Raw genomic sequence first — 27,053 nt, 5'->3', positions numbered from 1 at the left:
ATTTAATGAGACAAACAAAATGTTACACAGAAACCTTACAGAGGATTAAATACAACAGCAAAAACAACATACCAAATAACAGGTTAATTTAAAAAACAGATCAAAACATCAAATCTACGGGGGAATTATATATATATTAAAAAAACACTTTCCAAAGGTAAACACATTTAAAATTTCCTGTTTCACTGTGGACTTAAAATTTCACACTTCCTGTTTCAGTGTCAACTTGCCACTGAATTCCTCGGAGATCCCACGACATCTCTTGTCTTGTCAATCGAGGAAGTGTTCAACAATTGACATTTCCTCTTTCACCGTGGGCTCAAAATTGGGCACTTCCTGTTTCAGTCTCAACTTGCCACTGAACTCCCACGAGATCTTGTTTATTGTCAAACCAGGAAGTGTTGATCAAGGAAGTTTTCAACATTGGACATTTCCTGCTTCACTGTGGACTCAAAAGTTGGCACTTCCTGTTTGGAACACAGTGTACCATGAGCGAGGTTCGCGCCGCTGTGTGCTGCCTGTCTCGTAAAAATGTAATACAAAATATATCAGAAGGGCTTTTCAATGTTAAAATCAAATATCTGCTAAATCCCCAATATGGATCAGATGTGGCTCAAACAGTCTATTCATTGAGGGTGCCAGTTTGCACCTCATTGTCACAAATGAGAGTAATTGAGGCACTTTTGCAAAATGTAGACCAAATAAGCTTTTCAATATTAAATTCAAATGTCCACAAATTCCAGATCAGATCTAGATCAAATTTTGTCAGGTGATAATGAGTGTCAGTCTGCACCTCACTTTCAAATATGAGTGTGATTGGGGCACATTTGATTGAGATGTAATGTAAGATATACTTTAAATGTGGGTTTCAATGTTAAATTTAAATGACTACAAAATCTGTAATCCAAATCAGATCCAGATCAAACTTTGTCAGTCGATAAATGTTACCATCCTACATAATGCTCTTAAATATGACAGAAATTCAATCTGCTTTGACAGAGTTATGATTTAAAAAAAAAATTCATAGGGAATTTTCAAATTTTCCAAGATTTTTCCTGACCTGGAAAATTTAATCAGTTTTTGCCCATTAGGATATGAATCCTCTGTAGAAATTTCATGACAATATATGAAAAATGGTGGGCTCCAGGCTGTTCACAAAGAAACGGATGAAAACATAACCTCCACCCAACTTTGTTGGTGGAGCTCATTAACATAACTGTTGAGTGGAGGAGCATCCACCACACTATGGAAATGCCGTGTGTCCTGATTGCCGACCACCGGTGCATCCCCACCTCCTGAAAGCAGCCGTGGCTGTACTGAATGTGAACCAAATTAAAAAGGTAAAGACAGTGAACACTGCTTCCGATTTAAGTTCACATGCTTCTTGGGCTGCTGCACTGTGACCATACTGTGGCTGGAGATGATTATCTGAATGAATTTACTGAGGCTTAATGCACTGCGTCTGTGTCTTCCACAGCCTGAGGGGGTCTGAGGTTAACAAGTTCCTTCCTGTCCTCATTATTACTTCTGACTCAGTTAATCCCCGGAGTCTTGTTTTCACGGTTGGAGTGGATCAGATTTATGTTTTGCACCAACAGGGGGAGACAGATCACAGCCCACGTGAGGCATCCCGAGGCAGCAGACCAGATCTGAGCAGTTCATATTCCTGGAGAAAAAGTGGGATTTGAACCACATCAAAACCCTATTCCCAATCATCACTTTTCCCATGTGGATCTCATCCATTTTCCCCCCGAATCAAACCTTTTTGTCTCTCTTCTTTCTGGTTTGGTTTGATTGTGAGCAGAAATTAAAAAAAAAAATTAATGGACTGGCATATGATCTTGTCTTTCCATGAATGAGTATGAAACTGACGTTTATTTTAAGAGTTCCTGCTGTGGGAGAGGTCATGTTTCTTTCTGTGAGTGGACAACCAGGGATTGTTTTCAGGATTAACAAATGTGTCTATTTTGTTCTCAATGAATCAATTACTTCTTTGGTCTAATATGTGTATGTCGGAGACATGCATGAGTGAAGCTCTTCAGCATCTCATCATGTCATTTAGGTCCTTCAGACTTTTCCAGTAAATGCTTCTGGGGAGCATTAGCATGGCTAAAACCCTTCAGCTCCCCCAGAGCCCCCTCAACTACAGCCTTCTTAACCTCTCGTCACTTTAAGCATTTTTCTTTATTTGCCCCTCACACACCTGTAAAGTCATCTCATTTAGGTCCTTCAGACTAATTTCAGTAAATGGTTCTGGGGAGCATTAGCATGGCTAAAAACGTTCATGCAATTTACACACTAAATAGTCACTGACTGACCTCGCGCGCTGTCAAGGTGCCTGCTGCCTCTCACTTTAGCATTCCCGAATTCATTGTCGACTCAGCGTTTATATACCATCATATGAAATGGTGAAAAAACGTCTCAGTGTTTTCCAAAGAACAGGATGATGTCCTTAAATGTCTTGTTTTGACCAAAATTCAAAGATAATTTAGTTTACTGTCAGAAAGAAATTAACATCTGGATGTGACCAGATGTTTGTTACTACGCATTTCTCATTTTTGATGTGAGAAAGACGCAATTAAAATTGTTTTTTTTTTTACATCTGAGGCAGATGAAAATTCAACTACAGGCATTATATAACAGCATGCCTATAATTACATTAGCCATAATTTGCACAGCAGTTAGATCAGGAGTTGAGCTACCAATAGGCTGTCCTGGGTTTGATTCCTTGTCACATTACCTATGTGGCATTGGACAAGACAAGGCACTTCCTCTACATTCGCCCTATTGAAATGTCCCATAATCCCTTGCACGCCAAAGACTCACTGCAGTCTAAACAACAGAGAATCCACATGACAATTGCAAATTAACATTATACTACCAAAATACAGTAGTGTTCAGAATAATAGTGCTATGTGACTAAAAATATTAATCCAGGTTTTGAGTATATTTCTTATTGTTACATTGGAAACAAGGTACCAGTAGATTCAGTAGATTCTCACAAATCCAACAAGACCAAGCATTCATGATATTCACACTCTTAAGGCTATGAAATTGGGCTATTAGTAAAAAAAAAAAAAAGTAGAAAAGGGGGTGTTCACAATAATAGTAGCATCTGCTGTTGATGCTACAAACTCAAAACTTTTATGTTCAAACTGCTTTTTTAGCAATCCTGTGAATCACTAAACTAGTATTTAGTTGTATAACCACAGTTTTTCATATTTCTTCACATCTGCGAGGCATTAATTTTGTTGGTTTGGAACCAATATTTTGCTCGTTTACTAGTGTGCTTGGGGTCATTGTCTTGTTGAAACACCCATTTCAAGGGCATGTCCTCTTCAGCATAAGGCAACATGACCTCTTCAAGTATTTTGACATATCCAAACTCATCCATGATACCTGGTATACGATATATAGGCCCAACACCATAGTAGGAGAAACATGCCCATATCATGATGCTTGCACCACCATGCTTCACTGTCTTCACTGTGAACTGTGGCTTGAATTCAGAGTTTGGGGTCGTCTCACAAACTGTCTGTGGCCCTTGGACCCAAAAAGAACAATTTTACTCTCATCAGTCCACAAAATATTCCTCCATTTCTCTTTAGGCCAGTTGATGTGTTCTTTGGGAAATTGTAACCCCTTCTGCACGTCTTTTATTTAACAGAGGGACTTTGCGGGGGATTCTTGCAAATAAATTAGCTTCACACAGGCATCTTCTAACTGTCACAGCACTTACAGGTAACTCCAGACTGTCTTTGATCATCCTGGAGCTGATCAATGGGTGAGCCTTTGCCATTCTGGTTATTCTTCTATCCATCTTGATGGTTGTTTTCTGTTTTCTCCCACACGTCTGTTTTCTTTTCTTTTTTTTTTCCATTTTAAGCATTGGAGATCATTGTAGATGAACAGCCTATAATTTTTTGCACCTGCGTTTAAGTTTTCCCCTCTCCAATCAACTTTTTAATCAAACTACGCTGTTCTTCTGAACAATGTCTTGAATGTCCCATTTTCCTCAGACTTTCAAAGAGAAAAGCATGTTCAACAGGTGCTGGCTTCATCCTTACATAGGGGACACCTGATTCACACCTGTTTGTTCCACAAAATTGACAAACTCACTGACTGAATGCCACACTACTATTATTGTGAACACCCCCTTTTCTACTTTTTTTTTTTTTTTTTTTACTAATATCTCAATTTCATAGCCTTAAGAGTGTGCATATCATGAATGCTTGGTCTTGTTGGATTTGTAACAATAATAAATATACTCAAAACCTGGATTAATCTTAGTCACATAGCACTACTATTATTCTGAACACGACTGTATATATTTTTTAATGCTTTTCGTCATGTTAAGAAGAGACTGCATGCAATGAGACCCTGAAAACTTGCAAAAACTAATATTCCAAATGCTCCGTGTCTGCTATGATTAACTTGTGTGGAATTTAATAAACACAAAATGAAATTCAGACATTTTACACTCAACAAAAATATAAACGCAACACTTTTGGTTTTGCTCCCATTTTGTATGAGATGAACTCAAAGATCTAAAACTTTTTCCACATACACAATATCACCATTTCCCTCAAATATTGTTCACAAACCAGTCTAAATCTGTGATAGTGAGCACTTCTCCTTTGCTAAGATAATCCATCTCACCTCACAGGTGTGCCATATCAAGATGCTGATTAGACACCATGATTAGTGCACAGGTGTGCCTTAGACTGCCCACAATAAAAGGCCACTCTGAAAGGTGCAGTTTTGTTTTATTGGGGGGGGGATACCAGTCAGTATCTGGTGTGACCACCATTTGCCTCATGCAGTGCAACACATCTCCTTTGCATAGAGTTGATCAGGTTGTCAATTGTAGCCTGTGGAATGTTGGTCCACTCCTCTTCAATGGCTGTACGAAGTTGCTGGATATTGGCAGGAACTGGTACACGCTGTCGTATACGCCGGTCCAGAGCATCCCAAACATGCTCAATGGGTGACATGTCCGGTGAGTATGCCGGCCATGCAAGAACTGGGACATTTTCAGCTTCCAAGAATTGTGTACAGATCTTTGCAACATGGGGCCGTGCATTATCCTGCTGCAACCTGAGGTGATGTTCTTGGATGTATGGCACAACAATGGGCCTCAGGATCTCGTCACGGTATCTCTGTGCATTCAAAATGCCATCAATAAAATGCACCTGTGTTCTTCGTCCATAACAGACGCCTGCCCATACCATAACCCCACCGCCACCATGGGCCACTCGATCCACAACATTGACATCAGAAAACCGCTCACCCACACGACACCACACACGCTGTCTGCCATCTGCCCTGGACAGTGTGAACCGGGATTCATCCGTGAAGAGAACACCTCTCCAACGTGCCAAATGCCAGCGAATGTGAGCATTTGCCCACTCAAGTCGGTTACGACGACGAACTGGAGTCAGGTCGAGACCCCGATGAGGACGACGAGCATGCAGATGAGCTTCCCTGAGACGGTTTCTGACAGTTTGTGCAGAAATTCTTTGGTTATGCAAACCGATTGTTTCAGCAGCTGTCCGAGAGGCTGGTCTCAGACGATCTTGGAGATGAACATGCTGGATGTGGAGGTCCTGGGCTGGTGTGGTTACACGTGGTCTGCGGTTGTGAGGCTGGTTGGATGTACTGCCAAATTCTCTGAAACGCTTTTGGAGGCGGCTTATGGTAGAGAAATGAACATTCAATACACGAGCAACAGCTCTGGTTGACATTCCTGCTGTCAGCATGCCAATTGCACGCTCCCTCAAATCTTGCGACATCTGTGGCATTGTGCTGTGTGATAAAACTGCACCTTTCAGAGTGGCCTTTTATTGTGGGCAGTCTAAGGCACACCTGTGCACTAATCATGGTGTCTAATCAGCATCTTGATATGGCACACCTGTGAGGTGGGATGGATTATCTCAGCAAAGGAGAAGTGTTCACTATCACAGATTTAGACTGATTTGTGAACAATATTTGAGGGAAATGGTGATATTGTGTATGTGGAAAAAGTTTTAGATCTTTGAGTTCATCTCATACAAAATGGGAGCAAAACCACAAGTGTTGCATTTATATTTTTGTTGAGTGTATATATATATTACCTGGGAACAAACTGGACAAACAGTGCTGTAAAGGACAATAAGCAGGACGTTAAAGAGCAAACTTCACTTTCCCCCAGAACGACATGAACAGGAAGTGATCACAGCTCACAGCAACTCCCATTGAAAATAACAGAGAAACGACCTGAGCTTCTCGCATGTTTACATAAAAGAAACAATAACAATGTCTAAAAACCCAGATAATATATTCATGAGAGTTTTAGGCACAATATACAAAGAGTTTTATGTTGCGATGTTAATGCTGGTGTCCGTGTGCAGCAGTAAAAGTGCAGCATTATCAGACATCTCAATGCAGTTCTCGATATTACTGACATCTCGCAGTGCGGCGACCTCTTCGAAGTTTTTGCGGGATTTGAAACCTCAATAGGGCAAATTGTCCCAGCCCCCCTGGCTGTAAATGGGTACTGGCCTTAGCTAGGGAAGTAACCTGTGATGGACTGGCGTCCTGGCCATGGGGGACTCATTGACATTCAACCACTTCGCGCTACAGAATACGAGCCCCAGAGCTGATCCCAGAATTGAATAGATCTTTCAATAACCAGAAATATGTAATAGTTGTGGAAACAGAGTTCCTGTGAAGTGTCAACATAACAGAAAAACATACCTGCCATTAGAAAATGGAGAGTATACATGACTTCGTTGACGGATTTACCAACATTTTCTTTTGCCGATGTTGCAAGACTGTTGGAGGAAAACTGTCACCAAAAGGAAAAGTGAACAGAGATTACAAATTTTTCCACGAGGGATTCGTCCATAAGTATCAAGTTAAGTAGAGACCGAGCACTGGCTCATAATGCTACATAAAAAGTAGACAATAATTTGCAAAGGTGATCTATATCACCTATGTCTATGGTATACATACATTGTGTCTATCAATTTGTTCTGTCTATATAGTTGCCCAAGTTAACCTCTTGGGTGTAATGACAATGTTAACCGAATGCTTTCATAATCAGCCTGAGATTTTTCTCTGGTAATATTTGTGTTTATATGTGTGTTTGCATTTCATAGTATCAAATATAGTAGATGGGCAGGTGTTTATGAGGGTTGATGCTATCCTTCATCCCACCGGATAGCTTGAATCCATTTCCGACGAACCTCGCAATCAACAGGGAAGGAATGAAATGACTGGTATGGCTGCTTTTGAGTATTACAAGAACAGCCGGGTACGCTACAAGAACTCTTGCTCGTTGCTTGTACCATTTGTTTATACACTATTGTCGCTAGCCTCTTCCTTTCTGTTGCTACAGAAGTATTTGTTTACTTATTGCCAGAAGAAGGTTTCCACAAGCATTGTGTATTTCTGGACAATCATAAAGAAGTTGGTTGAAAGGTCTATATGTCTTCTCTTCAGGAAAGGGTGCAGTACCTGCAACTGACCAGCAAGTGGCAAGCTACAAGCTCAAACCACACTTTTCACACAAAATGATTAACATTTGTCCTGATTACACTTTTTGCAAATATGCACACATACACATATTAATTAGAGAGTTAATGACTGAAACGATTTTTCCCCTCATAATTCTACTCACAACACCCCATAATGACAACATTGAGTTTTGTGTAGAATTTTGAGGGAAAAAAATGAATTTCATCTATTTTGGAATAAGGCAATAACATAAAATGTGGAAAAAGTGAAGTGCTGTGAATATTTTCCAGATGCACTCTACACACACTGTGATTTGTCTTTTCTGAAATCCACAACAATTGCAGCATCTTTGCCAAGTGTGGCTGGAGCCCACTGTGAACGATGATATTTAACGCCTCAAATTCTTCCAGGAAAAAAAATCATGGTACGTCACAAATACCAGCTTGCATGCCACAACTTTTGTGAAATAGTCCTAGGTTGTAAGAAAAACCAAAAAAACAAACAAACAAAAAAAGCTCAGGCTGTACTTGTGTACGATATAGTATTTATTAAGCAATCTCTTCAACCACAGTCGTGTTTGTGGATTGAATAAGCCTCAGACATAAGAGGAATGCAGGTCTTAAAAACTCAAAAAGGAAAACAAACAAACAAAACCCTAATGAGATTAATTTAAAATAAAAACACCATAGCCTTATATACAAGTGGGAGGGTTGGGCATGTGCAAGAGGTGCATGGGGACGGGGTGTATGCTGATGGGTTGTTACAACAGGAAGATTCTGGGAGGGGTGGCCTTAGTACATGTAGCCTTTGGAGTAGGGCTGGGGGCCCACATTTTGTGGGGCTTGTTCTGTGGTGTAGGGCACGCCCTCGTCCAAGTGGGACAGGGGCACCGTGTCCTCCTCGTTAACATAACGCTCAAACTCGGCCTTCAGGCTGGGCCGCTGATTGTCAGGAAAGGCCAGGGAGATGAGCGCCTCGGGCTCGCAGACAAACTTGTAAACGTAGCGCTCCCCAGCCACCTGCAGAAAGACAGAATAACTTAAGCACATGCATGGCGAAGACATTTTTCAAATGCTGTCTAGCCATACAAATGAACACAATTTGTGTTTAGTCAGCAAACGGCCCAACTAAGCCAAATAACAACAGCGTGATACACACAAAATACTATGACTGACACTTTGGCTACATCTGAATCACCATACTAGTTTAATATAACTGGCAAATCTATAGTAGGGTGATTCTTTAACTACGGGCACTATTGGCCTTGTAAATGTAATTTCCACCACACCATTGCCTTACAATATAAAGCGCCTTGGGGCAACTGTTTGTTGTGATTTGGCGCTATATACATGTGCTCTGATGTCACTGTTTATCTCCATAGAAACTACCCAAACAATCTTTCATACAACTGTTTAGGGACATTACAGTGTTGTGGTGGAAATTACGGCAATAGTGTGGGACAACTACATTTTGTTTAAAAAAAAAAAATCACAACAGTTGTATGACATTGAATACCCCAATTATGTTTTGATTATTTTACTGATATTTTATTCAGAGATATTTTAAAACATTAGAAAAAATGTTTCTTTACCATTCATTTTTATCATTGAAGATCAAATGTCTGGGTGTGGGACAAGCACAAAACGGCAATATTTGCATATAATGATGCTGAAAAAAGGTGAAAAAGTCATCATAGACTACTAGAACAAATTTCTTAACACACTTTCATTGTAAAGATAACTATAAAAGTGGGAAATTTCCCCTTTTTTCTGTTTTTCATACAATATGATCAAAGGACATAAGTGCCCGTAGTCTTAAGAATCACCCAGTAAAGGATTTACAATGACAGCAAAATCTGGCCATATTTTAGCTCACCAATAAATTTACTCTGATTGTAGTACACTTACTGTAGCATTATCCTACAATCAGCAAAAATAGAGTACATCCCATTCTGTAGGGCATCCACATACTTATGTCCTTGAACCTTGTGAATACACATGAAAACTATAGCGGTGCCCGGGGGGCTGTGAAATTGTATGAGGAGAGGTTTGGAAAAAAGGTCTGCTGTTGTAAAATACAAATATTTGTGGCCTATGTGGGTATGTGCATACAGTTGTGCTCAAACGTTTACATACCCTGGCAGAATTTTTGCTTTTTCGGCCATTTTTAAGAGAATATGAATGACAACACAAAAACTTTGATTTCACTCATGGCTAGTGGTTGGGTGAAGCCATTTATTGTCAAACAACCAGGTCAAAATGACAAGAGAACTACTCAAATGACCCTAATCAAAAGTTTACATACCCCTGTTCTCAATACTGTGTATTGCCCCCTTTAACATCAACAGCTTGGAGTCTTTTGTGGTAGTTGTGGACGGTAAAGCTGTCACTGAATATGTCTTGGACTTTATTTACATCAATTACAAAGAAATACTAACAGTATGGCACTATGGTAAATCTACATGAGTAGACAGTTCTCAAAAACTGAGTGACTGTGCAAGGAGGAGAAGAGTGAGGAAAGCCACCAAGACACCCAGACAACCCAGGAGAAGTTATGGGCTTATGTGGCTGTGATTGGAGAAATTGCGCACAGTGCAAGCATTTTGCATCACTTCTCTTAGCTTCATAGTGAAGTAGAGCAGAGAAGGATTTTCTTTCACCAAAACAGATCAAATCCAGCCTTGCATCTCAGATGTACCTTCTGGCAATTTGTAGCTAAACTTTCAGGTCTTCTTTTTAAGAAAATCCTCCTCTATACCACTTCATCATGAAGATGGATAACTTGTGATACAAAATGCAAAGCTTGCACTGCGCAAAAAAAGAAAAGTTTTGTGTTGTCATTCATATTCTCTTAAAAATGGCCAAAAAAGCAAAAATTCTGCCAGGGCATGTAAACGTTTGAGCACAACTGTATGTAACCAACTGCGTCAAAACACGGGAAAAATGACGGTGGCATAGTGTAAGCATGCGTAATGGTTGGGTAGTAGGTTCCTAACAAACACTAATACATACTAAGACTCTGCACACATACATAGGAATTTTGGAACTTTGGAATTTTCAATGCATTTTGGCCTTTTGTCCACATACGAACTGTGTTTTACTTCACTGAAAACTGAGCTTTTGCAAAACACTTTCCAAAGTGAAGCTTCACAGAAACTCAATTACAGTGTTTATGTGCAAACATGGAAAACAGTTTTTGCCTTTTTCCAGGCTTCTGATTGGCCAACACTGCTACACTGTTATGGTTATATCGTTATTTTACCACCTGTTGCTTTGGCCTGCTGCTTTACAATGTGCCTTTCAATTTTATGTGGAAGTATTTTTTTTTAAAGCAGTGCTTGTCTGGGTGGATTTTTTTTTCTTTTTTTAACTAAAGGTGGAAAACCGCCGTTTTCAAAAATGGGTTTGTCTTTTTCTTCAGTGGTGAAGCACCATTTTTATCCATAAAAGGAAATTCACTTTCCACACCCTAAAGTGCAATTCTAATACTCTGATGCTTTGGTTCTACTTCAACAAGCAAAAAAGAAAGAGACCCACACAGCCAGTCAGCTCCCAAGCAAAACTTTAATGCAGCACCAAAAAATGTGACGTTTCGGGCAACGCCCTTCCTCAGACATAATTATCATGTCAGGATGCACCTGTATATAAACACACAATGATTAGCAACATGTGTTGCCAATCATTCTTACCCTCTGCACACAATCAAACAGGGTACATGCTGAATAAATGTTACACTTCAATCCATTAAAATATCTATTGCATATGAAAAAAAAGACATTTCACTACGGTTGAAATCCAATAAATTACATGACAAAAAACACAGATTTAATACTTAAAAAATCTATTACCTGTAAAAGGGCCCTAATCCATTGCCAAATGGGCCAGAACTACCTATAGGCAAAATTTATAACACACTGCAACAGTTAAAAATGACATAATTAAATAATTTAATAAATTCATATATGTTGGTTAAAAAAAAAAAAAAACTCAAATCCATAATAGGCATGATAATAAAGAATAAACCTAAACCACTAACCAATCAATGCCTCTGCACAGTACCACAGCATCAAACAAACAAAACTCACAAGTTGAATGCCTTATACAATGTGAGCATCAGGTGTACACCATCCTAGACTGCTGTGGACAACTAATAATAAACAAAAAATACAAACCAAAAGAAAAAGCAAACAGGTGCATCCAAATGGTGCGAACAACACAATACTAGAATTGAATCAATATAAACAAACAACAGGGAAAGATCACAAAAACAACTGCATAAATATACATGATGACAAAGCTACAAAAAAAAGTCTGATATCAAAGTCCTGGTGTCTTTGATTTTTTAAGTATTATAAATTTTTTAAGTATTAAATCGGTGTTTTTTGTCATGTAATTTATTGGATTTCAACCGTAGTGAAATGTCTTTTTTTCATATGCAACAGATATTTTAATGGATTGAAGTGTAACATTTATTCAGCATGTACCCTGTTTGATTGTGTGCAGAGGGTAAGAATGATTGGCAACACATGTTGCTAATCATTGTGTGTTTATATACAGGTGCATCCTGACATGATAATTATGTCTGAGGAAGGGCGTTGCTCGAAACGTCACATTTTTTTGGTGCTGCATTAAAGGTTTGCTTGGGAGCTGACTGGCTGCGCGGGTCTCTTTTTTTGCTTTTGATGCTATTTTTTGACCCTGCATGCCAATACATTTTGTGATGTGCGTGTCATTTCATGATTTTCTACTTCAACAAGGGCAATTAGTTTTATTTTAATGTAAAGAAAGTGAAAAGTTTACATTATTAGATGAGGCAGTTGATGTGAGTCCAAATAAAAGGCACGGATGTGGACAGAAGACCTGATCAAATGCACCATAATCATATTTCAAGGACTAATATGTGACATTAATGTAAGTATATGAAGCATGAACAGAGAAACGTGTACATTGTACCTTCTGCATGATTCCCTTCTCGTAGTAATAGCGCAGCGAGCGACTGAGCTTGTCATAGTTCATGGCTGGACGGTTCTTCTGCATGCCCCACAGCCTGGCCACCTGACGGGAGGAAGCGAGGGAAGTGCATCGTGATCACACACCAGTACCTTCTTACTTCTACTCTTGGTTAAAAATCAGCACCTTCATTAAGTGACAAGTCATCAGAAAATAATTGTTCCAGAGTCCAGAATCAACCACTTGTACTTACATACAGCAACCACTAGGGGTCCTTGGTGACAATACAAAAGCTTTTGTATTTTTATCTCAGACAGACTCTGCAAGTCAACACATGTGGATTCACTTCCTTTTTATGCATCCCATTAGCACTTGAGTGCAACCAAAGTTCCACAGTGTTCAGAGTGAAACACGATCGGCGAGAGGCGGGACATGAAATGCATCCCAAACTCAACTCACAGGCCGACACATCAGTGTCACACACAGAAAAGTCAGTCATAATGTTTCACAGAGACTAAACTTTGCGTCGACAAGCGTCTCGCATTCTGGGCAAACTGCAAAGCGGGAGGGAGGACGACACTGAGATCCATGAGTCAGGAAGTGTTGGGTCGTATCCCACAGTGACCATCCAGCCAGCAGCTCCGTTTGATCTCCGATGTGCTCTCAGCCCTAATTGCTCTTGTAAAACTCTTAGCGCATTCATTTTTAATGTACAGTAAAAAGATAATGGAAAACACAGCACTGGCCGGCCCATATTAGGACGCGCCTAAATGGATGCTGTCTGATATGACCAATCAAGTTGCAGACTTAAACATTGCAAACAAATGTCCCAACTGAAGAAATGTGAGTGAGAGGTGGTGGTGGTTGGGGGGGGGGTATAGGATGATTTCATGATAGCGCTCGTCCTTCATTTATCAATCCACTGTTTCATGCGTTGAATAATGAATGGGGGACTAATGGACGAGGGATCAGAACTGTGAGGAAAGAGGACAAATCTCACTTCTGATCGCTCTAATTTGGGCAGGGTCTTAAAACACTGCAGCAACAAATTCAGTCTAAAAATAACTCCTGTGCTGTCCATATCAGACTTTTATTATTTTAACTCTCTAGAACTGAGCTCTTTATATGTGATTTATCATTTAAGATGGTATTATAGATTTAAATACAGTTTTATATCAATTGAAAGGGCCTCACCTGCTAATTAAGTGCAGGTTTTCCTTTCTATCAATTATCTCAGCAGGTGATTTCCAAGCCCTACTAACCTCCAGCCCTTAAAAATGATGCCAACACACAAGTGGCAATTGTGGCAGTTCTTTCAGTGACCACTGAGGCAGGCTCCAAAGGTGTGCCACTCCCCATAGAAACTCATGTTAAAATGTACAACATTAAGAGCAGAAATAAACATGTTTATAGCCTGATACAAAAGTAGTTTTGGCCTTTATAGCTAGTTTTCTCATTCATATCACATCATGTAATCGGTTTAAGCCATAAAGGTACAAACACTCAGGGGTATGGTCACACTGAGTGAGAGCTGTTTGGTGTAGTTGGCCCCGCTAGCAGTAGCTGCTATAGACTTGACCCAGATGCTTTGCCTGTTTGTCCTTTCTCTGCATTTTATTACAAATATCTGAGATAGTATGGTTTGCTGTGGGGTTAATTGTACCAACAGGCCATCAAGATGTCAGTGCTCCAGTATTTCCATTGAGTGAAATTTTACAGGTTGCACTGTTAGAACCAGATTTTCACTAATTAGCAGGTACCTTGGTGACACTGGGCCTGGTGTATCAATGTGCGTACGGCGATATTTGAGCGTATATGGGGTGTACGCCAAAACGGCTGCACTACTTGGCATTTATCAATGTGGTCGTTGGCGTACGCTGCGCTGAAAATATACACCAGGTCGAGAGGTGGTGTAAATTATACGCCAAAATGAACCAGCACTGGAATCCACATAAAAATGAAAATGATCAACATGATAAACAGTGCCATTATACAAATCAATGCATATGTTACATAAATAACACTTTCCTGATTATACTACATAATAATCAATACAAATCCCGCTTTTGCGGGATTGCTGGTCTATCGAGCACGATCCGTGGCCACAGCGCTGACTGCAAAGAAAACGCTGCTCATCTTTTTCTCCAGAGCCTGGAGCCAGAGTAGCGCTGAGCTTAACTTTATGTGGTGTGATCGTTTTAGACAATGAAATTGATAATTACAACTGTAGTTTTGTCATTCCCTTCGCCCGTGCTGCAATCAGGTTTTGTCGTCTCCATTCGTTTGTTACAATAAAATAAATAAAGAGATACATTTAAGAATAAAGAAATCTGTAAAATTAGGCATGTCTTATTAATTGAGCGAGCAAATATCCACGTCAAGAATTATTGACATGTGAAAAGAGAATACAGTGGTCCCTCGCTATAACGCGGTTCACCTTTCGCGGCCTCGCCATTTTGCGGAGTTTTTAGTCCAATTTTGCATACTTTTTTTTTTTTTTTAACAGTGTTCTGTGTTCTGCGTGTCTGTTTATAAGAATGGCCTTAGATTACCTTCACTTGTTTGATTAAGGTGAGTTGGGGGGGGGGGGGTCACAAAAACAGAAGACAAAATTTGGGAAATGGTTTTATCAGTAATTTAAAACGCCATTTCATAATATGACAAGAAGATCTGTTGTTAAAAGACAAAACAACTAATAATTATTCTTAGAAACTGAAGCCAGAATGTGGGACATGGCTCTAACTGTCAACAAGAAAGACAAGAGTGCTCTGAGAGCACAATATCCCCTGCTGGCAAATGCTGCTTTGATACAAGTGCATGCTACATGCTGATAACATTTCTAGGAATTGTACCACGTTTCATGAAATTCCTCGTAAAAATGTGAGAGGAGTTGATTTCAGAATGCAGGCACCAACTCATGAAAGTGGCAGTGACTAGGTTTGTTAATCAAGGGCCATAACTCTGGCAAAATGTTTCAATCTTGTACAATATTACAATATACATACGAGGTCTGTTAGAAAAGTATTGGACCTTTTTATTTTTTGCAAAAACCTGATGGATTTGAATCACGTGTGCTTGCATGAGCAAACCTTGAACCTTCGTGCGCATATGTGAACTTTTTCACGCCTGTTGATTGCATCATTTTCTGGTAAGCAGCCTTTGTGTGGGACATGTGCAGTGCGCTCAGCGGATTTTAATTTCAAGGAAAAAGACGGAACGACTGGAGCAGCGCCGCATCAAATTTTGCCAGAAACTGGGCGACAGCCAGGTGGAAACCATTCGGATGATTCAGACGGCTTTCGGTGGCTTTTCAGTCTTGTGACTATCCGAGAAATTGTGGAAGAGGTGGGCATGTCACAACATGTCCTGTGAGACTTCAACACTGTTGAAGCAGCAGCAGCAGCATGTTGAAGCAGCAGCACGAATTTCACCAGCACTCTTTTCATGGCCTAATCTTCTGTTGCAGCGGAATGTACCGAAAAGTGCCGATGTCCACCTCTTCCGCAATTTCTCCGATAGTCACCCGACGGTCCCGCATCACCACAGCATTCACTTTGGAAATTATCTGGTCATTTCAGCATGTTGATGGCCGACCGGAGCGTGGCTCGCTCTCCAACGTTGTGCGGATGTCTTTAAACCTGTTGTACCGCTCCTTAATCTGTGTGATGCCCAAAGCATCATCACCCAAAGCCGTCTGAATCTTCCGAATGGTTTCCACCTGGCTGTCGCCCAGTTTCTGGCAAAATTTGATGCGGCGCTGCTCCAGTCGTTCCGTCTTTTTCCTTGAAATGAAAATCTACCAAGCACACAACACACGTCCCACACAAAGGCTGCTTACCAGGAAATGACGCAATCGACAGGCGTGAAAAAGTTCACGCATGCGCACAAAGGTTCAAGGTTGGCTCATGCAAGCACACGTGATTCAAATCCATCAGGTTTTTGCAAAAAATAAAAAGGTCTGATACTTCTCTAACAGACCTCGTATTATCAGTCTATAAGAAGGATTTGTACCAAGTTACGTGGAATTCCTACTAAAAGTGTGAGAGAGGAGTTGATTTCAGAATGCAGGCACCAACTCATGAAAGTGCCAGTGATTAGGTTTGTTAATCAATGGCCATAACTCTGGCAAAATGTTTCAATTCTGTAGCGTATTATAATATACACATGATTAAACTATAACAAGATCTGTACCAAGTTACATGAAATTCCTCCTAAAAGTGTGAGAGAGGAGTTGATTTCAGAATGCAGGCACCAACTTATGAAAGTGGCAGTGACTAGGTTTGTTAATCAAGGGCCATAACTCTGGCAAAATGTTTCAGTCTTGTACAATATTAGAATATACGCATGATCAAACTATAACAAGGATTTATACCAAGTTACATGGAATTCTTACTAAAAGTGTGAGAGGAGTTGATTTCAGATTGAAGGCACCCAAGCATGAAAATGACGGTGTCTAGCTTTGATAATCAAGGGCCATAACTCTGGTAAAATGAGCCCAACTGGAATGATATGAAAATGTGTATTACCAACTTATAACAAGGACTAGTCCCAAGTTTCACAATATTTCTCCTAAAAATGTGAGAGGAGTTGATTTCAGAAGGCTTACATCCTTTTTGGGACAGACAGAAAGAGGTAGATAGAATGCCCCTTTCTCTTCAGGGGAGAAAAACTACAACCTGGCAGGCAAGAGAGCCGCACTCAACCTCCAACACACTTTAAGGTGTCCATACCTCTTCAGGTTCAATGAGTTTGAATTCCATGCCGCGCCCTGTCCAGGCGATGAAGTGGGCGTTGCCTGGGTCATCCAACAGGGCCACTAGGAACTGCCAGAGCTGTAAAGAGCCACGGCGCTGGTACGGTGTCCCTTCACGAAAAACTCCGCCCCCTTCCTGCTTTACCTCACCTAAAGAAGAACATCACAATATCTCCCCAGTTCTTCATAATGGACATTTTCTCATCTAGGAGGCAGAATCAATTCGAAATGTGAGTCTAATGTTCCCATTCAATAAGCGTAGAATACTGTAGACTCACAAGATTTTAAATTATTCTTCTATAACAAGAACAAACCAGGAAAACTTGACCGCTTACACAGTCCAGTGATTCAGATCATCTAAAATTAACCTTTGACAGTTGCATGCTAAAGGAAAGCAGGCTCATCAGTCAAACACATGTTAAAATTGGCCAATAAAATAGCGGTGTCAGACATTTTTGCAACAGAAATAGATGAAGGAAGTTACATAATATGGATACATTTTGAGACCACAGAAGGAATTGTGGGTAACGCAGGAGACCAAGAGGTTATGGTGAGGACAGAACAGTAAGCAGGTAAACAAACAGAGACTGGCGTTTGGCTGCGTGGCTACTTGTTTACTGGTTACTGGATATGTGGTACACAAGTGTGGGAACACGAGAACCTCACCAAACCTACGGCTTTTGTTTGTCAGAGGAGTCGCACACTTCACTGGTTGAACCGGCGCTGACACCCTCAGGCTCTCGGCTAACGCCAATCACACCAGGGGAAACTGACAGAGGAGCCCCACACGGTGTGTCAGGAGAAACCAAACCCGCTAAAGTAAGCTTGTACTTAAACAAAGAGCCGAGCACATCTCGCACAGTGATCTGACGTCCACGTAAAGTGTTGGGTTAGATAAGGAATGGAGATGGGGGCCGCGTGTCAGCTAACACCTAGCCGAGTAATCGCGATACCAGAATGAATCTGGCTCGCTTTGCATAGATGTGTGATGCCCGTCTGTGGGTGCGGTTACTAATGCACGGAGATCGTTGCTGTGGTAGTGTGACGGCTCACCTTCGAACTTCTCTGGAACCACACGGGAGTCACTTTCAAACAGATAACCTGGATGACAAACAGAGACCGGTGTTACAAATTTGAAAACACCCAGGGTGATCTGTGCAAGGCTTTATGTATCAACCTAAGAAACCACAAGGAACCATTCGTGCACAGCAACATTCAGACAATGTCTGTTGGCTGACATCAGATGACCAAAGTCTTCAGAGACCCGCAGAACTGATGAATAAGATTCAGTCAGATTGCTGTGACAGACAATGGTGGTGAACTGAAGACTGGGTTCTGTTTTGTGGGGAAAATGCTGAGCTTTTTCCAGGAGTAATGTTTATTTGGGGATTCTTTAGGCAGGGGTGAGGCTGGAGTCACTGCCAATGGAAACATGGATACACTGCTGGTTAGCCAATGGAAACACAGACTCTCTATGCCGGTTAGCCAATGACCACAGAGTGAAAGCTGTGTAGTGCAGATAAAGTACTGCTGGTGTGGACCCTACATGGAATATATTCATGCTTTAGCATTGGGCTGCAACTGATCATTTTATATTATTGATTCATCTGTCCATCTATATTACAATAGCCAAGTGGCCTCTGTGTGTGTATATGCATGCATGTCTGTGTATGGCTTCGATCACATTTGCTGTTTGGTATGCTTATGTATTTTGGGTCAAGGATGAACGCCGCGAAAACAGAAAGTTGATAGGACTCATATTTGGAGAAACTGCCGATATTAGCTAACAACTCTGAACAATGGACGTTGTGCTGCAATGCACCATGGAAGTTCAGGGTTTTAAATGTTATTGTGGTTCACGTTAGTTTAACAGTGTTGTTAGTGTTACTGATTGATTGTGTTTTCGTAGTTCAATTGGTTAAGTCAGTTTAGTTAAGTGTCATGTTGAGGTTACCATGAGTGGGAAGTGTGGTCTAAACAAAAAAGGAGAGTTCTTTGCGCTTCTGTAAAGCACAAAAATCTGGTGCACTCAGGTAGGACTGACTTGTAGAAAGGGAAACAGCTGGTGCAACACAGAGGTAAGTGCTGAAAAGTTTATTCAGGGGCTAAAGACATAGAAAAAGACTAACATTTTGATGTGCAAATCACATCTTCATCAGGACTCTGATGAAGATGTGATCTGCAGATTTACAGAGATTGGATGGCCCTGAGAAGGGACTCCCTCACTCCATACTCCCACAGCACCTCCCACAGTATCTCCTGGAGTACCCGATCATATGTCTTCTCCAAGTACACAAAACACATGTAGACTGGATGGGCGTACTCCCAGGCACCTTAGGCACTGTCCCAGACCTCAACGCAATGTTGAAGAGACATCTCATCCAAGACAATCCCTCCACACCCAGAGCCTTCAGCATTTCTGGACGGATCTCATCAACCCCCGGGGCCTTACCACTGCGGAGTTGTTTGACTACCTCAGTGATTTCCACCAGGGAAATTGATGAAAATCCTCCATCAGCTTCCAGCTCTGCCCCTAGTATAGAGGGTGCTCCTCTCTGATGCAGGAGTTTCTCAAAGTGTTCCTTCCAGCACTGGATTACATCCTCAGTTGAGAGCCTAAACAATTTCTAAATACATTAAGACAGTAAATTAACATTTTAAAAATGATGTATTTAACAGGAAATTAAAGGGTTGAGTTCTTCCTCTAAAAACTGTTGAGGTCTAATGTCTAAGGTTAAAAACATTCTGGATTCACACACCATTCCAAGTCATTATAGAAACTTTGCACAATTTATTACCACCCTTGAAAAATGTCAGCTACCTATTTCATAAACACTACCCAATCTAGAGCCGATGAATCACCACGGACAATACACTATTTATGTTTTAATGATTGATCAATAAATTTTGCAAATACAGTATCAGAACAACTGTCAAAAGAAAATGGCATATTTCAGTTTTCTGCAGAACAAAGGGGTCATAATGGTCAAAATATCTTTTTATCTACATTTTATAGTTAAATATATTTGGGGATTCCCGTTAAACATTCATTACAGACCCACAGTTCTACTCTGTTAAAACTCAATTTCAACCTAACATTGTACGTATATATCAAAGATTTCCGTATTTGTATTCTCATGTCCACTGCTCGAAGTCTGCACTTTAGCTACATCTGTATACTCATACTAGTGTTCTTTATAGTTGGAAAAAAGCAGTATCACAATCTGTAAGGTGTCTGAATACTAGGTAGGCATTTAAAATATTTTCTATGGTAAATACAATATCAACTATGTCTTTTTTATAAAAACTTCAGGAAGTCCTGCATGAGTTATATTCCAAAGCAATTTATTTGTGAAAAAAGGGGTGTAACAGTACACACAAAAGAAGAAGATGAAGAAAAAAAAAAAAAACAGTTTGGTTTTAAATAAAATGAAAAAAACAAAAAACAAAGATATTTAGCCTTCGTTCTTTAGGTTAGTGTGTAACTGAATGCTTTTCCAATCATTGCAAAATGTTTTTCTTGAATTACTGTTAAATAGACATTTTTTTAAAAAAGGAAAGTCATACTCCGGTGAGACATAGATGGTTTTTTTCCTCTTCATGCTTTTTTTTGTGATAGATGCCACTTTTAGTCTAGAACAGAAGTAGTTCTAGCTTGTATGACACCTGGACAAACACTCCCTTTCTACTCACAATAAAAAAATCTCAAAGGAACTAATGCAACTTTTTCCAGTTATAAAAAAAAAATCTGGGCATAAACAGTTAATTACATGAAACTATGGAAAACTCATGGGCACATAAGTACTATTAAAGTAAGTAATTAGTGTAGTAGTGTAGCCTTAAGTTCACATGTCAACAGCGTGAAAAACTTTTATACCAGATGCTGCAAAAGAAAGAAAATAAACTGTCAAATGAGACTTATTTTAACTGAATTTTCTGTGTGCAATTTTCAATTAAAAAACAAATACAATGTCTGAGCAATATGTTTGCATGGAGGCTTTTCTCTATAAAATGCAGAAAAACACTGTACATATATTGTAAAATTTTGTGCTACAACAGCCAAAACACGATAGATTTATACATTATTTGGGTGTCATGTCTTTCTGCAAAATCCTTCAGGATTCCCAAAAGTCACTCAAAGTCAGCGTATCTTGGAGGTATGTGAATGTGGCATTGCCAATGTCAAAAGCACCATAGAATGATTGCAGTGATACAAAGTGCATAACTTTGTGATTAAACATCAAACTTTAGAGTTATTTGTTATAAGCAGCTCAGATGGAATTACTCAGGACTATTAGGGTTTAAATAATGTTGTATAGTACTTCAGTCTTTATTGATAAATGTTTGGTTTTGAGCCACTGCCATACACCTCTGAAGGGAACGCAAAATAAAAATCACATTACCTTCATTGCTGTGCTGGGGATTTGGGTAGCCCTCGTTGTGGTGGTACATAGAGGGACATCCAGGCACATCTGAAGATAAACACAAAGTTTACACAGGTTTATCAGACACCCATATCTTAACAATACACTCCCAGTTTGTCTTTGAGTTGAAAATTACATTTTGGACCAGCCATAGCTGAAGTCTCCTTGTGTCCTTTCCTTTGGGGTAACACCTCGGGTTCATCTTGTGCATGGCTGATCATGTGTCCATGAAAATGAGAAACCAAACACACTTGAAATGCCTAAAACTACCTAAGAAAGCGGGTGCAATTTGTGAACATGACAACTATGACATTACAAGCTCAAGTGGTGCATTTATCATATCACCTTCTCTTGCCTTTGGTTGTATTTTTTGGCTGTGACTGAGCACCTTCACAAGAACAGAAGAGTCGTACATTTTCTGTTCTTCACTGACTGACATAAGTAGCTAAAGTGCATCCAGAAAGTATTCACAGCGCTTCAGTTTTTCCACATTTTTATGTCACAGCCTTATTCCAAAATGGATTAATTTTTCTTCAAAATTCTACACAATACCCAATAATGACAACGTAAAAAAAGTTTTTTTTTTTTTAGGTTTTGCAAATTTATTAAAAATAGAAGACAACTTAGAAATCAAATGTACGTAAGTATTCACAGACTTGCCATGAAGCTCAAAATTACACTCAGGTGCATCTCGTTTCCACTGATCATCCTTGATGTTTTTACAGCTTAATTGGAGTCCACCTGGGGTAAAATCAATTTGGACATATAAGGTCCCACGCTTGACAGTGCATGTCAGAGCACAAACCAAGCATGAAGTCAAAGGAAAGGACCTCCGAGACAGGATTGTCTCAAGGCACAAATCCGGGGAAGGGTACAGAAACATTTCTTCTGTTTTGAAGATCCCAATGAGCAGAGTGGTCTCCATCATCTGTAAATGGAAGAGGTTCAGATCCCCCAGGACCCTTCCTAGACCTGACCGTCCATCTAAACTGAGTGATTGGGGAAAACAGTCTTAGAGAGGTGACCAAGAACCCAATGGTCATTCTGTCAGAGCTCCAGCATTCCTCTGTGGAGAGAAGAGAACCTACAGAAGTGGAAAAATGGGTGTAGACTAAATGGGACCTACATCTCTGTAGCAATCCACTAATCAGGCCTGTATGATAAAGTGCTCAGATGGAAGCCACTCCTTAGTAAAAGGCATCTTGGTAGCCTGCCTGGAGTTTGCAAAAGGCACCTGAAGGAATCTCAGACTATGAGAAGCAAAGTGCTCTGGTCTGACGAGGCAAAGACTGAACTCTTAGACATGTTTGGAGGAAACCAGGCACCATCCCTATAGTGAAGCATGGTGGTGGCAACATCATGCTGTGGGGATGTTTTCAGCAGCAGAAACTATGAGACTAGTCAGGATTGAGGGAAAGATGAGTGCAGCAATGTACAGAGATGAAAACCTGCTCCAGAGTGCTCTTGACCACAGACTGGGGTGACGGTTCATCTTTCAGCAGGACAATGACCCTAAGCACACAACCAGATATCAAAGAAGCAGCTTCAGGACAACTCTGAATGTCCTTGAGTGGCCCACACCAGAATCCGATTGTACATCTCTGGAGAAATCTGAAAATGGCTGTGCACTGACACTCCTCATCCACCCTGATGGAGCTTGAGAGGTGCTGCAAAGAGGAATGGACAAAACTGCCCAAAGATAGGTACACCAAGCTTGTGTCATCATATTCAAGAAGACTTGAGGCTGTAATTGCTGCCAAAGTTTCATCAACAAAGTATTGAACAAAGGGTGTGAATATGTACATATGATTTCTTGTTTTTGTGCTTAATAAATTTGTTAAAAATTAAAAAAGAAACTATTTCCATGTCATTATGGGGTGCTGTGAGTAGAATTTTGAGGGAAAAAATTAATCTACTCCATTTTAAAATAAGGCTGTAACATAAAATGTGGAAATGTGAAGTGTTGTGAATACTTTCCAGATGCACCATACATACACAAAAACAGATTGTTGTTTTCTTTTAATTCTCATTGGCCTTCAAGCAAAATTCTTTGCTAATTGGGACATTTGTGACACAAACATGTGAATCGGTTCCCTCTTTTAGCACCGGCTCAGCTTTGCACATTATGTATGCAATGTCCTAAAGGTTACACAGACGACTCTGTGTCTCTCTTTGTCCCTTCCTAAGCCATCTGTCACCCGCTTTGAATGAGAAAAATGAGAGCATAATGCTGAAAGGTGCAGCGTTTCTTTTCTCTTTTTTTGCCTCTGGCTGTGAGTCACTCCTGGAGAATGCTGCTGCAGTGCTGTAACTGCGATAAGACACCACTGGGAAAATCAAACCCGCCGCAGCTCTCGATCATACTGTAAATAATATGTCTGCAGCGATGGCGGCTTTCCACAAGGGAGTGATGGGTAGACTGGGTGTGGGAGAACTGGGGTTAATTGTGTGCTGAGTGGCACAAGCATTTTGGGTCTATCATAAAACACAATAGTGGTGATTACGCGATGGAATGGCAATTTGTATGTGAAACTCCAAGTCTTATACTTGGCCTACTGTGAAAAGGAAACCTTGGACTGGCATGCTCACCAGGTACAAATAAGTAATACAAGTGAGATCAAAGCCAGTGATATAATTTAAAGATGCATTTATTGTCTTTCAGACATCATCATCAGTGACAGCTCCTGTGTTGACTTTTTCTTTGCTTGTGTGTCATCGTTGTGGTCAGGCTCAGGTTGCACCTATTGTGACGGCCCATCTTAATAATAAAAAGACAGTAAATTAACATTTAAAGATTACGTAATGAACAGGAAATAAAAAGGCCTGAGTTCTTCCTCTAAACACTGTCAAGGTCTAAGATCTAAGGTTCTAAAAACATTCTGGACTCAGATGCCACTCCATATCATAATTATAGAAACTTTGCAGAATTTATTACATCTCTTGAAAAATGTCAGCTACCTATTTTATAAACATTACCCAATCTAGAGCCCGTAGATCACCACAGGCAACAGGCAAGTAATTTTTAATGGCCACACCAAAGCCGTTATGATAACCCCCACTCAGATCCCCCAAAAATTATGTAAAAAAAACACCAACGCTACACCCCATTAGGCTAGGGGATGGACACACACACACACACACACACACACACACACACACACACACACACACACACACACACACACACACACACACAGGAAAACAACCTTAGGTGGTGTATATAAGATGCACATTTCTCCAATAATATTCTGTAAATTTCATTTTTATTTATTTTGAATAAATTGGAGAATTCTGCACAAGCCACCCAATTTTGAATGAAAGTTTAAGTGCAATCTGTAATAAATGTTTTAAGAAATCTGCAAACAAACAAAAAAAGGGCAGAGGTGTAGTCACAGCATAATAGCATGGTAGCTAAACTAAGCACTAGTGGGAGAAGGGCCTTAGTCAGGGAGGTGTCCACCTGATGGTCACTCTGTTAGAGCTCCAGCATTCCTCTGTGGAGAGAGGAGAACCTTCCAGAAGGACAACCATCTCTGCAGCAATCCACCAATCAGGCCTGTGTGGTAGAGTGGTCAGACGGAAGCCACTCCTTAGTAAAAGGCACATGGCAGCCAGTCTGGAGTTGGACAAAAGGCACCTGAAGGACTCTCAGACCAAAAGAAACAAAATTCTCTGGTCTGATGAGACAAAGATTGAACTCTATGATGTGAATGCCAGGCGTCATGTTTGGAAGATACCAGGCACCATCCCTACAGTGAAGCATGGTGGTGGCAGCATCATACTGTGGGGATGGTTGTCAACAGCAGGAAGACTATTCAGGATTGAGGGAAAGATTAGTGCAGCAATGAACAGAGACATCATGGAGGAAATTCTGCTCCATAGCGCTCTTGACCTCAGACTGGGGCGACCGTTCATCTTTCAGCAGGACAATGACCCTAAGCACACAGCAAAGATATCAAATGGCTTCAGAATGGTTTATTCCCATTTGGTCTATTCCCATTTCATAAACAATGAAATTCCTATTTAGTCCTAGACAAAATTCCCATTTGGTCTACACCCATTTTGACCACTATTCCCATATCATCTACTCCTAGTTTGTCTACTACCCAAAAGTGTTGAATTTCTAAACCAAAGAGGAGTGATATTGAAATTTTGCAATTAGATGTTGTTAGAGGTGTAAATGTGATTTGCTAAGGTGTGATAATTATCAGTCACACTTATGTGTTTAATGTAATTATTACTCAAAGCTTAAGGCTGAAAGCTTTCCCACCTTTGTTCTGCATAAACAAAATAATAAAAACAGCACTTTTCGACAAAAGGTAGACAAAATGGGAGTAGACCAAATGGGAAGTTACCTTTAAGTCAACTCTGTGTATATCTTTGAGTGGACCAACCAGAGCTCAGACCTGAATCTGATTGGACATCTCTGGAGAGATCTAAAAATGCTTCCCATCCAACCTGACAGAGCTTGAGAGGTGCTGCAAAGACTAATGGGCAAAACTGCCCAAAGACAGGTGCACCAAGCTTGTGACATCATATTCAAGAAGACTTGAGGCTGTAATTGTTGCCAAAAGTGCATCAACAAAGTATTGAGCAAAGGGTGTGAGTACTGATGTATGAGGTCTTTTAGAAAAGTATCCGACCTTTTTATTTTTTCAAAAACCTGATGGATTTGAATCACGTGTGCTTGCATGAGCCAACCTTGAACCTTCGTGCGTGAGTTTTTTCACGCCTGTCAATTGCGTCATTTGCTTGTAAGCAGCCTTTGTGTGAGGATGGGTGGAGTCTCGTCATTTTTTCTTTGCAAGGAAAATGGCAGAACGACTGGAGCAGCGTGACTGCATCAAATTTTGGCAGAAACTGCGCGACAGCCAGGTGGAAACCATTCGGATTATTCAGATGGCTTTCGGTGATGATCCTCTGGGCATCACACAGATTAAGGAGCGGTACAACCTGTTTAAAGACAGCCGCACAATGGTGGAGAGCGCGCCGCGCTCCGGTCGGCCATCAACTTGCTGAAATGACCAGATCATTCCAAAGTGAACCCTGTGGTGATGCGGGACCGTCGTGTGACTATCCGAGAAACTGCGGAAGAGGTGGACATCAGCACTTTTTCGGCACATTCCACTGTGACAGAAGATTTGGCCATGAAAAGAGTTGCAGCCAAATTCATGCCGATGGCTTTGGCACAAAGCTGATGGCGGAGCAAAAGCGCCACCGTGTTGAAGTCTCACAGGACATGTTGTGACATGCTCACCTCTTCCACAATTTCTCGGATAGTCACGCGACTGAAAAGCCACCGAAAGCCGTGTGAATCTTCCAAATGGTGGAAGAGGTGGGCATCATTTTTCGGAGTCCAGCAGGTCCTGTGAGACTTCAACACATTGGCACTTTTGCTCCGCCATCAGCTTTGTGCCGAAGCCATCGGCA

General features: G+C 40.6%; 1 protein-coding gene and 1 long non-coding RNA gene across 2 annotated transcripts in view; both read right to left on the bottom strand.

Annotated features, from left to right (window-relative positions):
* Nucleotides 1-279: 279 nt before the first annotated feature.
* LOC117531132 lies at nt 280-7,671 on the bottom strand. The gene is made up of 3 exons (XR_004566536.1): nt 7,657-7,671; nt 6,294-6,298; nt 280-363 (listed from the first exon to the last, which is right to left on the bottom strand). It is a non-coding gene; the product is annotated as an uncharacterized LOC117531132 (long non-coding RNA).
* Nucleotides 7,672-8,024: 353 nt separating this feature from the next.
* The window catches only part of etv4 (ETS variant transcription factor 4), a 70,405-nt gene continuing 51,376 nt past the window's right edge, over nt 8,025-27,053 (bottom strand). Inside the window, exons 8-12 of the mRNA XM_034194198.1 lie at nt 21,603-21,671; nt 18,253-18,300; nt 17,177-17,349; nt 12,450-12,551; nt 8,025-8,516 (exon numbers count right to left, since the gene is read on the bottom strand). Coding sequence (XP_034050089.1) covers nt 8,289-8,516; nt 12,450-12,551; nt 17,177-17,349; nt 18,253-18,300; nt 21,603-21,671 — 620 coding nt within the window. The 3' untranslated portion in view covers nt 8,025-8,288. The remainder of the gene's footprint in view (nt 8,517-12,449; nt 12,552-17,176; nt 17,350-18,252; nt 18,301-21,602; nt 21,672-27,053) is intronic.

The sequence above is a fragment of the Thalassophryne amazonica genome, chromosome 18, assembly GCF_902500255.1.
Source record: "Thalassophryne amazonica chromosome 18, fThaAma1.1, whole genome shotgun sequence".
NCBI classification, from domain to species: domain Eukaryota; kingdom Metazoa; phylum Chordata; class Actinopteri; order Batrachoidiformes; family Batrachoididae; genus Thalassophryne; species Thalassophryne amazonica.
The sequence above is the reverse complement of the archived record's forward strand: the minus strand, read 5'-3'. Positions and strand labels throughout refer to the sequence as shown.